Source organism: Artemia franciscana, chromosome 17 (assembly GCF_032884065.1).
Source record: "Artemia franciscana chromosome 17, ASM3288406v1, whole genome shotgun sequence".
NCBI classification, from domain to species: Eukaryota; Metazoa; Arthropoda; class Branchiopoda; order Anostraca; family Artemiidae; genus Artemia; species Artemia franciscana.
Genome location: NC_088879.1, coordinates 29,176,186 through 29,188,918, shown reverse-complemented (window position 1 = coordinate 29,188,918; position 12,733 = coordinate 29,176,186). Strand labels below are relative to the sequence as shown.

Genomic DNA, 12,733 nt, shown 5'->3' with positions numbered 1-12,733 from the left:
GCAGTGATGTTTCTAGTTAATTTGCACATCTAAGTGTATGTTGTTTTTTTCTTGTTTGTTCTCTATTTATTTACCACATTTATTTGTCATTCTAGGTTCAGTATAGTCCCAACATCCAAAAAGTTCACTTTGTGGTTGATGATGTAAACAAGTATTTTAACAACGGCCCACAGAGAAAAATTGTAAGCTTAGACGGGCCTAGCGAATTAGTTCGAGTGATATTTTTCAATTCATTACCTAGAAGTCGAGAAGAGGTTGTCCATATTTTAGTTTCATCTTCGAATGTTAAGGCAAGTTTCATATTAATCTTTTTTCTGCTTTTTTATCTTTAAATACAGGTAAGGAAATCTATTCGATAATATGCTCCAAATCTTGATTTAATGCCCTTCTGTATGACAATCCACCCTCAAAGCACACAAATTTCCGCCATCTCGCCCTCTGATCACTAAGAATTCCTTAATATTTCCATGAAAACAGATGATATATTTGTACAGACATACATATTTGTAGAGAAATTTCCTTTAGGTCTAGTCTCCTTTCAAAACCTCAAGAAGTTACAGTCATTCCCATAATTTCGAAAATCTGTTATTTGATTCGCTTTTGTTGTTTTTTTGTTGTTTTTTTTTTCGTAGGAGTCCGCCTTGAAATGGAATCTCTTTAATATGTCAGATCGGTCGTTAGACAACATAAGCATGGAGCTTAAACTTAGTACAAAAAAGCGTTTAAGAAGATGGCTGAAGATGACTGCACCTTATGGGTGGTCCTTATGGCTTTTATGGCTGCACCCTACCCAGGTACTAAAAACATGGGATACTACTTTTCTTCGAGAATTGGAAAGCATGCATCCATAAAATTTAAAATAGATCCATATTTCTAATAGCATATTTTCCTCAGCAATCTAGATAATATTTTTGCTGACGAGACTCGAAGTAATTTTTCACCGAAACCTCGTAAATTTTGCCAGTGACAAGCGTATGTATCACAGTTTAGCAGGTTTGCACTGTCAAGAAGAGCAGTTGCAAGCAAGAGTAATCTTGAAATATAATCTTAGACATCTTTTCCAACCATTCGTATTGCAGATAATTGGGGGGGGGGGAGTATAAATCTGAAGCATTTAGGAGGGGCACTTTCTTCCATTTTTTTAGCCATAGGAAGCATCGCTTACCTGAAGGATAAGCGATGAAAAGTTTGGCAACTAGGGAAAATTAACCCTAAGCCGGTTGGACTGGAAAACTTCATCGGAGGTTAAGTGGCTATAATAAATTGATGCTTCGCCTCATCGTGGCGAATAATTCTGTAGCGGGGATTCCTGAAAATATTGGTGACTAACCGTTTTCGACGAAAATCAAAAGCGGCTACTTATAGCCAAACTAGGCTCATGAAGTGGACCATGGGTCTTACCCCAAATATTGGCACGGAAGGTTGCACCATCAAAGATGAACTTTTTTTTAGATGATACGGACTACTAATACATTGCTTGTTGACAAAAGGATAGCATCCAAAACTTCTTTCCTGTAGCCTCATCTAAGAGCGTCAACTTCTTCATCAGCAAAATTGTAGTATTGCTGTTTTTTTACCATCCAAAACTCAATATTCCAGTGTTGGTGGGGATGTGAGACGTTATTGCGAAGAATGGACTAGAGAAATGGCCAATGCATTTGCTCTCTGTCAAACCTATCACAAGGCCCAGCTCTAGTACCAAGAATAGAACACATAATCTTGTTGATCCAAGCGCAAAGAATGAAATTTCGATGTTTTAAGATTTACTTGTCGTGCTCAGAGTTGTGTAATTAACGGATTCGCAAGTTCTGCAATACAAAAGAATCTAATTGAAGAAACGACGAATTTCGGATTATAGTAGTATTGTTTAATTCGTATTGAAACGACTGAAGATGACAATAACAGCTGAAATGTGTCTATCTTGTGATCAAGTGACTCTTGACGATATTCTTTGTTCTGACAAAAAGGCAAGACGCCTATCGCAAGTCTCAGCCATAGTACCAAGAATTATTCCTTAGTCAGGTCATTTAAAGCGCAAAACGTAGAAATTTAGATCCTTTAAGATTGAGTTGTCATGTAAGAAGCTTTTAAGTCACATTTTGTTGCGATACATATGAATGGCCATTGACCATTACATATATGACCATATGCTATATGACCATTACATATATGACCATTTTTGCAAATTCAATACATTCGCAAAAATGACCAGCTTTGAATCGCATTAAATATGTTTAATTTGCTTTGTGACGACTGAGATTAATGCTGAAAAGCGTCTATCCTGTCAGCCAGTATTTCTTTTTCCACAAGCATAGGGGTATTTTTTTTTTTTCTGGTGACAAGAATTTTGCTTTCTGCTTTGTGGTCTGACAAATAAATATTTAGTATAAATACCCTAAGATTATTTTATCATTAGTATCCCTAATACCATAGACATGTTATATTCCATTGTTTCTCTGACTTTGCAAAGAAGGAAATCTTTAATGACTATCAACTATCTTGAAAAAAAATATATTTTCATAAAAAGTTAGGCATGGTAGTTTTAAAATTCTTTTCGGTGATTGGCTCATAATAATAAAGTAATGTATATTGAAGGAGAACACTGAGTCAGCATTCCGGATCAAAAACGGTAAAATAACGTTTATTAAATTAAAAACAAAGTTAGATATAAAGTTATGTTAAAAAAAGTTGAATTTTAATTTTAGTTGTATTAAATATCAGTTTAAATTATAATATTTCAAATGATATTTAATAAAAAGAAATAAAGTTAAAATACTTAGTAGAAAATCTATTTCAAGTTGATTGTGATTGTTTAGCTTATTACTGCATTATGAATGCTACTTATATGTTAGTAATTACTGAATACTATTACGATTATTTTTTGTGGAAAGTCTATTTTTTAGGATCAGGAGGTGAAAAACCCCGGTTTTTGTGTTTAATTGTCGTATTGAAGTGAATTCAATTTTTTTCGTAAATTAAAAAAAAACCACTCCCACAAAAGTAAATTTCTTTTCATAAGCACGGCTTTCATCATGTCATTCACGATTTGTTTTTTTCTGTATGAGGGTACACAAATCAGTTATGTCCTCATTAGTTTACGATCATTAAACCTTAAACTGAGGCATTGTTGTTGTTTTTAAATAAAGCTTACCGATGGTAACTAAAAATTTTCGGGTCCAAGTGCCGTTTTCTGTATCTTCTTACCTTTTTGAATTGACTCGGAGACGAAAGACATAAAAATAAAGGTTTTCTGGCTATCCTTCTATTAGTCCAGGATTAGAAAGCTGAGTTAAAAGTCCGCTTTTCTCTTCTAATTCATACTCAGGTCATTTAACGAGTCGTTTGTGAATGCCAACCTCAAATCTTTCTTATTTTTCCTAGTAAAGCTGATAAGCCCCATCTTTGGCTATTGCGGCAATATAAAGAAAAAGAGATTGCCAACCAGTGTTTCCAATTCTAACTAAGAGAAAGCTCCAGACAAGGAAGAAAAACACTGGAAAGCATTTATCATTGTCAGATCAATCCTTGAACTTCTATGTTTCAGGTGACATCGTATGCATAAAAAATCATTGAAAGAACATGGTGCTTTATTTATTGTATGGAATTTATTTGTAGGTAAAAGCAAATCAAATACGAGTCAGTTCAGCTTTACGGGGCTCGTACTATCATGAAAATAATGGTAGTTGACTTGCTGATTTTTCCACGAAGTTTCTTATGATGAATACTTTCTGGATATACAGTTCTTATTGAAGAACATCTTCTTTGTATGCTGTCTTGATGAGTGTTTTATAGAAATCTTTTCAGTCAGTATTTAAAAATAAAGAAACCTACTAAAAAGCTTTAGTCTGTTTTTATATCTATTTTCTTTGCCAGCTGTCTTGATGAAGATTTTATTTTCAGTCAGTATTTAAAAATAAAGAAACCTAGTCATATAGATCTTCTGAATGTCAACATACGTGTTTATTTAAGTCTCTCAAATGAATTGTAAAAGCTATAGAGTGTCCCGGTCGTCATTTGTGTCCCGGTGTCCCAGTCTATAATTTCTCTTTGAGTGTCCCGGTTTTCATACTTATATCTTGCGAATATACAACATTCTTCGCTGTCCCATTGTCTATGCATATAAATAGATTGTCAAGTTTACCGACTCTTGAATATGCAACATATAATTGTCCATGGGAAAAAATCCGTATTCAGATCTATACCTCATTATTCTAATGATTGCCCTTGAACATTTCCTGTGTCCCGGTCATCATTTATATATCCCCCCGGCGTCCCCGTTTTAGTTGTGTCCCTGTGTCCCGGTCGTTATTTATATTCCCTGTGTCCCGGTCGTTATGTGTGTCCCGGTGTCCCAGTCTGTAATTTCTCTTTGAGTGTCCCGTTCGTCATTTATATCCCCTGTGTCCCGGTCTGTAATTTCGTCAGTCGACATACATGACGTCAGTCGAAAAACAACTTCATGGCGGAATAATGCTCAATCCTCATAATGACGTCAGTTGACAAACATGACGTCAGTCGAACACAAACATGACGTCAGTCAACACACACACACAAACAAACAACTTATTTTATATATATAGATGCCTTGAAAACAGTATATCATTACTTTAACATAGTATCTTTATGTAAGCATGTACAAAAGATGTTTTTCGATCTCAATTTCCAGGGTTATAAAGAAAGACAACTTAAAATGCTTAGGTTAGGTCATGGGCCAAGGTTGATAGGTCTCCAAAAATCATAACTTGAGCAGTTTTTTTGGAGTCATTAAATGTGCAGGAACTCCTCAAATAAGGGTGGAACAAAGTCATTTAAGTAGAAATTTATCGGAAGAGAGTGAGGAATAAATATCAGGACTGAAAAGTAATAAAAGCCTAGGTGACTGTGTTGGTCTCACGCAGCTTGATGTGGTGATGTGTTGTCTGTAGTAAGAATAGTAGTAATATGTAAGATTGGAGGCTCTAGCCTATACATATCAACGCCCTATGAGGGTATGAAAATCAAGTCTTGCCGGTATGTGAGATAATTTATCTGTACTAGCATTTAATTTCATTCGATAGATTATTTCAGTCTACGAGCATTTCTACAATATAGGAGTAGTTCTAATGTAGGATGACGATTTTGAAAGGGGTTTATGGCGGAGATACAGGATCATATGTCCATTGAGATGCGAGGCTTAGCACCCTCTATTTTAGATCAACTGATTAAATGATTTGAGTAAGTCTTACCTTTGCGTTCTCTTTTTCTTTTAGGTACTTGACCCGAATAGAAAACCTGTGCCTTTTCAAATAAATCCTCAATTTTCCGACGGTGCAGAAATTTCTAATTCTGCCTTTGAATTGTCTTTCCTCATCGAAGTTCGAGGACTAGGGCTAACAACCTATTTTCTTTCGTCACTTGACGATAACGAAGAACAAGATGCCAAGTAAGTCATTTTGGTTATTGATACGCTTAAGAAGATTTTTTTCTATATGTCTCCGCTTTCGGAATTTTCTACCTAGGACTGCAGTAACTAGTGTTGAATACCCGGTTTCATACCCGGAGTGTGACTACAGCCGTAATGCACGGCCTAGTCATCTTTAACTTTTCTTTCACTATAGCCCTAGAAAGTGGGTTCGAGCTTGTTACTTTCGTTTGACCCCCCCCCCCCCCAAAAAATACTTGTCCGACTCGTAAAACTACTATTACTACCAACAAATCACCGCAGCACCAATCCGCCTGAGGCCAACACAGCTACGCGCGCCCCTCCTCCATCCCAATTTATTCCAAGCCTCTCTCTTTACACCCTCACAGGAAGTCCCCATTTCATCTAAATCTTTCTTTATGACGTCCTCCCACCCCACACGAGGACAACCTGCTTTCCGTTTAGTTCTAGATGGTTTGTCGAAAAAGAGAATCTTCGGCAATCTGTCATCCTTCACCCGCACAACCTGCCCTAGCCATCTCAACCTTGCTTTCATTATAGTTCTAGAAAGCGGGATTGGACCACACTTTTCGTACAGCCTTCTGTTTGAAATACGGTCAGTCAGCCGCGTACCTAGAATAATACGTAGGTAATTTTTTCTGGAAAACATCTAGCAAATCTTCATCTACATTTCGGAGCGACTCGTAGAAGCGTAATAATAACGCATCCCAAAAATTTTTGAGGGGTTGCTTGTATATATATATATATATATATATATATATATATATATATATATATATATATATATATATATATATATAAATATATATATATATATATATATATATATATATATATATATATATATATATATATATATAACGCCTATACACTTCCCAATAACCATTACATATGTAAGCACTAGTCAAAGTTTGTAACTTGTAGCCCCTCCCACGGGGACTGTGGGGGAGTAAGTCGTCCCCAAAGACATAGTTGTAAGGTTTTTTGACTACGCTGAATAAAATGGCTATCTCAGAATTTTGATCCATTGACTTTGGGAAAATAATTAGCGTGGGAGGGGGCCTTGATGCCCTCCAATTTTTTGGTCGCTTAAAAAAGACACTAGAACTTTTCATTTCCGTTAGGATGAGCCCTCTTGCAGCATTCTAGGACAACTGGGTCGATACGATCACCCCTGGGAAAAAAAAACAAACAAACAAATAAACACGCATCCGTGATCTGCCTTCTGGCAAAAAATACATAATTCCACATTTTCTGTAGATAGGAGTTTAAAACTTCTACAGTAGGGTTCTCTGATACGCTGAATCTGATGGTGGTAATTTTCGTTAAGATTGTCTGTCATTTTTGCTTTGACGATGACGTCATTCAAGATATTTAAGACATATGTTCACGTAGAAATCTATTAATGTTTAAGTTTACAATGACTGATGAACTTCAGTCATTGTCATATACATTCTTTTTTTAGTTTTGTTTTTCTCCTTTATTTTTTTCCTTTTTTTTTCTTTTTTAGTTTATTTAGATTTTTAGATTTTTTAGTTTTTTTATTAGTTTTTAGTTTTTTTTTCTTTTTAGTTTTTTTGTAGTTTTTAACTTCTTTTTAGTTTTGTTAATTTTTTTTTTTACTTATGTCCTGGTCGTCATTCATACTCCCTGTGTCCCGGTGCTTCGCGCCCCCCCCAAGCCCCCCCGCGCGCGTAAGTCGTTACGCGCCATAATAGTTACGCGCCATTGTAGTTGTGTCCCTATGTCCCACCTGTGAATATAGATAGATATATATATATATGGTTTTAACTACGTAAAACTTGCGAATATACAACATTCTTTGCTGTCCCATTGTCTTTGCATATAAATAGATTGTCAGGTTTACCGACTCTTGAACATGCAACATATAATGGTCCATGGGAAAACAATCTGTATTCAGATCTATACCTCATGATTCTAATGATTGCCCTTGAGCTTTGTTGATGGTGATTGCTAATCGACCATTCCCTGTCCCGGTGTCCCGGTCGTCATTTACATCCCCCTGTTTCCTCCGGTGTCCCCGTTGTAGTTGTGTCCCTGTGTCCCGGTCGTCATTTATATTCCCTGTGTCCCGGTCGTCATTTGTATCCCGGTGTCCCGGTCTGTATATACATTCGTTTTTTAGTTTTGTTTTTCTCCTTTATTTTTTTCCTTTTTTTTTCTTTTTTAGCTTATTTAGATTTTTAGATTTTTTAGTTTTTTTATTAGTTTTAGTTTTTTTTTCTTTTTAGTTTTTTTGTCCCGGTCGTCATTTATATCCCCCTGTTTCCCCCGGTGTCCCCGTTGTAGTTGTGTCCCTGTGTCCCGGTCGTCATTTATATTCCCTGTGTCCCGGTCGTCATTTGTATCCCGGTGTACCGGTCTGTATATACATTCGTTTTTTAGTTTTGTTTTTCTCCTTTATTTTTTTCCTTTTTTTTTCTTTTTTAGTTTATTTAGATTTTTAGATTTTTTAGTTTTTTTATTAGTTTTTAGTTTTTTTTTCTTTTTAGTTTTTTTGTAGTTTTTACCTTCTTTTTAGTTTTGTTAATTTTTTTTTTACTTATGTCCTGGTCGTCATTTATACTCCCTATGTCCCGGTGCTTTGTTGATTGCTAATCGAACATTCCTTTTGTCCTGGTCGCTTTCTCTTTGAGTGTCGTCATTTATTTTTTTCTTTTTTAGTTCTTTTAGTTTTTACCTTTTTTAGTTTTTTTTAGTTTTTTAGATGAAAATTTTTTTTAGTTTTTTCCTTTTTTTCTTTTTAGTTTTTATTGGTTTTTACCTTTATGTTAGCTTATTTTTCAGTTTTTTCCTTTTTTTTTATTTTTTTTTTATTTTTTATTTTTTTTAGTTTTTTACCTTTTTTTAGTTTTTTCAGTTTTTTTAGTTTTTTTAGTTTTTTAGCTTTTTTACTTTTTTTTATTAGTTTTTAGTTTTTTTGTAGTTTTTGCCTTTTTTTAGTTTTTTCAGTTTTTTTTTTAGTTTTTTATTGGTTTTTACCTTTATTTTAGCTTATTTTTCAGTTTTTTCCTTTTTTTTAGTTTTTTTTTAGTTTTTAGTTTTTTTAGTTTTTTACCTTTTTTTAGTTTTTTTAGTTTTTTTAGTTTTTTAGCTTTTTTATTTTTTTATTAGTTTTTAGTTTTTTTTTGTAGTTTTTGCCTTTTTTTTTAGTTTTTTTAGTTTTTTAGCTTTTTTATTAGTTTTTAGTTTTTTTTGTAGTTTTTGCCTTTTTTTAGTTTGACAACTTATTTTTATATATATAGATAGTTTTTTTTTTTTACTTATGTCCTGGTCGTCATTTATACTCCCTGTGTCCCGGTGCTTTGTTGATTGCTAATCGAACATTCCTTTTGTCCTGGTCGCTTTCTCTTTGAGTGTCGTCATTTATTAGTTTTTTCCTTTTTTTCTTTTTAGTTTTTTATTGGTTTTTACCTTTATTTTAGCTTATTTTTCAGTTTTTTCCTTTTTTTTAGTTTTTTTTTATTTTTTATTTTTTTTAGTTTTTTACCTTTTTTTAGTTTTTTTAGTTTTTTTAGTTTTTTAGCTTTTTTACTTTTTTTATTAGTTTTTAGTTTTTTTTTGTAGTTTTTGCCTTTTTTTAGTTTTTTCAGTTTTTTTTTTAGTTTTTTATTGGTTTTTACCTTTATAGTTTTTTTAGTTTTTTAGCTTTTTTATTTTTTTTATTAGTTTTTAGTTATTTTTGTAGTTTTTGCCTTTTTTTAGTTTTTTCAGTTTTGACGTCACCTGATCCAGTTTTTTCAGGTGACGTCACCTGACCCATCCACACATCCACAGACAGACAACTTATTTTTATATATATATATATATAGAAGATATATATATATATCTATCTATATATATAAAAATAAGTTGTCTGTGTGTGGATCAGGTGACGTCATGTTTGTCCGCATATGACGTCTGAATTATTTCACACTAATACAAAATAAGAAAAAAAACTAAAAAAGGTAAAAACTACAAAAAAAACTAAAAAGAAAAAAAAAACTAAAAAAGCTAAAAAACTAAAAAAAACTAAAAAAAGGTAAAAAACTAAAAACTAAAAAAAACTGAAAAAACAAAAAAAGGCAAAAACTACAAAAAAAACTAAAAACTAATAAAAAAACTAAAAAATCTAAAAAACTAAAAAAACTAAAAAAACTAAAAAAAGGTAAAAAACTAAAAAAAAACTAAAAACTAAAAAAGAAAAAAACTAAAAAAAGGAAAAGACTGAAAAATAAAAGAGAAAAAGAAAACTAAAAAAATATGAATAAAAATACAAAAAAATAAAAAAGATAAAAACTACAAAAAAACTAAAAAGAAAAAACGAAGAAAAAATAAAAAAGCTAAAAAAATAAAAGAAGCAAAAATCTAAAGAAGGTAAAAACTACAAAAAAAAAGAAAACAAAATAAAAAAATCTAAAAAAGCTTAAAAACTAAAAAAAAACTAAAAAAAGATAAAAAACTAAAAAAAAAAACTAAAAAAAGGAAAAAACCATAAAATAAACTAAAAACTAATAAAAAAAATAAAAAAAGCTAAAAAACTAAAAAAACTAAAAAAAATAAAAAAGGTAAAAACTAAAAGAACTAAAAAAGAAAAAAAAATAAAAAAAGGAAAAAAACTGAAAAATAAAGGAGAAAAAGAAAACTAAAAAAATATAAATAAAAATAAAAAAACTAAAAAGATAAAAACTTCAAAAAAAACTAAAAAGAAAAAAGAAAAAAAAACTAAAAAACCTAAAAAAAGGTAAAAACCAATAAAAAAAAACTAAAAACAAAAAAAGGGAAAAAATTAAAAATTTATTTCATCATAAGTTTTCAACTGACGAAATTACAGACCGGGACATCGGGACACAAATGACGACCGGGACACCGGCACATAGGGAATATGAATGACGACACTCAAAGAGAAAGCGACCGGGACAAAAGGAATGTTCGATTAGCAATCAACAAAGCACCGGGACACAAATGACGACCGGGACACAGGGAGTATAAATGACGACCAGGATATAAGTAAAAAAAGTTAAAAAAACTAAAAAAAAGGTAAAAACTACAAAAAAACTAAAAAAAAAAAAAAATAAAAACTAATAAAAAAACTAAAAAATCTAAAAATCTAAATAAACTAAAAAAGAAAAAAAAATAAAAAAGGAAAAAAATAAAGGAGAAAAACAAAACTAAAAAACGAATGTATATACAGACCGGGACACCGGGATACAAATGACGACCGGGACACAGGGAATATAAATGACGACCGGGACACAGGGACACAACTACAACGGGGACGCCGGGGGGCACAGGGGGATATAAATGACGACCGAGACACCGGGACACATGGAATATAAATGACGCCCGGGACACTCAAAGAGAAATCACAGACTGGGACACCGGGACACAAATGACGAACTGGACACAGGGACAAAACTACAAAGGGGATGCCGGGGGGCACAAGGGGATATATAAATGACGATGGCGACACAGGGAATGGTAGATTAGCAATCACCATCAACAAAGCTAAAGGGCAATCATTAGAATCATGAGGTATAGATCTGAATACGGATTGTTTTCCCATGGACCATTATATGTTGCATTTTCAAGAGTCGGTAAACAATCTATTTATATGCACAGACAATGGGACAGCAAAGAATGTTGTATATTCGCAAGTTTTACGTAGTTAAAAACATATATATATATATATATCTATATTCACAGGTGGGGACATAGGAACACAACTACAATGGCGCGTAACTAATATGGCGCGTAACGACTTACGCGCGCGGGGGGGCTTGGGGGGGCGCGAAGCGCCCCCACCAACTAGGTGTTGGGGTGGCGCGAAGCGCCACCCCAACAGCTAGTATATATATATCTATATATATAAAAATAAGTTGTCTGTCTGTGGATGTGTGGATGGGTCAGGTGACGTCACCTGAAAAAACTGGATCAGGTGACGTCAAAACTGAAAAAACTAAAAAAGGCAAAAACTACAAAAAAAAACTAAAAACTAATAAAAAAAATAAAAAAGCTAAAAAACTAAAAAAACTAAAAAAAGGCAAAAACTACAAAAAAAAACTAAAAACTAATAAAAAAGCTAAAAAACTAAAAAAACTAAAAAAAGGCAAAAACTACAAAAAAAACTAAAAACTAATAAAAAAAATAAAAAAGCTAAAAAACTAAAAAAACTAAAAAAACTAAAAAAAGGTAAAAAACGAAAAAAACTAAAAACTAAAAAAAAAGGAAAAAACTGAAAAATAAGCTAAAATAAAGGTAAAAACCAATAAAAAACTAAAAAAAAAAACTGAAAAAACTAAAAAAAGGCAAAAACTACAAAAAAAAACTAAAAACTAATAAAAAAAGTAAAAAAGCTAAAAAACTAAAAAAACTAAAAAAACTAAAAAAAGGTAAAAAACTAAAAAAAATAAAAAATAAAAAAAAACTAAAAAAAAGGAAAAAACTGAAAAATAAGCTAAAATAAAGGTAAAAACCAATAAAAAACTAAAAAGAAAAAAAGGAAAAAACTAAAAAAAATTTTCATCTAAAAAACTAAAAAAAACTAAAAAAGGTAAAAACTAAAAGAACTAAAAAAGAAAAAAATAAATGACGAAACTCAAAGAGAAAGCGACCAGGACAAAAGGAATGTTCGATTAGCAATCAACAAAGCACCGGGAAGCACCGGGACACAGGGAGTATGAATGACGACCAGGACATAAGTAAAAAAAAAAATTAACAAAACTAAAAAGAAGTTAAAAACTACAAAAAAACTAAAAAGAAAAAAAAACTAAAAACTAATAAAAAAACTAAAAAATCTAAAAATCTAAATAAACTAAAAAAGAAAAAAAAAGGAAAAAAATAAAGGAGAAAAACAAAACTAAAAAAAGAATGTATATACAGACCGGTACACCGGGATACAAATGACGACCGGGACACAGGGAATATAAATGACGACCGGGACACAGGGACACAACTACAACGGGGACACCGGGGGAAACAGGGGGATATAAATGACGACCGGGACAAAAAAACTAAAAAGAAAAAAAAACTAAAAACTAATAAAAAAACTAAAAAATCTAAAAATCTAAATAAGCTAAAAAAGAAAAAAAAAGGAAAAAAATAAAGGAGAAAAAAGGGCAATCATTAGAATCATGAGGTATAGATCTGAATACAGATTGTTTTCCCATGGACCATTATATGTTGCATGTTCAAGAGTCGGTAAACCTGACAATCTATTTATATGCAAAGACAATGGGACAGCAAAGAATGTTGTATATTCGCAAGTTTTACGTAGTTAAAACCATATATATATATATATATATATATATA

General features: G+C 32.0%; 1 protein-coding gene across 2 annotated transcripts in view; it reads left to right on the top strand.

The window, feature by feature from the left end:
• Positions 1-12,733, top strand: part of LOC136038119 (alpha-mannosidase 2-like) — a 165,071-nt gene that overhangs the window by 88,489 nt on the left and 63,849 nt on the right. For both annotated transcript variants that reach the window (XM_065721140.1, XM_065721141.1), the window contains 2 exons: positions 96-290; positions 5,250-5,422. In XM_065721140.1, coding sequence (XP_065577212.1) covers positions 96-290; positions 5,250-5,422 — 368 coding nt within the window. The remainder of the gene's footprint in view (positions 1-95; positions 291-5,249; positions 5,423-12,733) is intronic.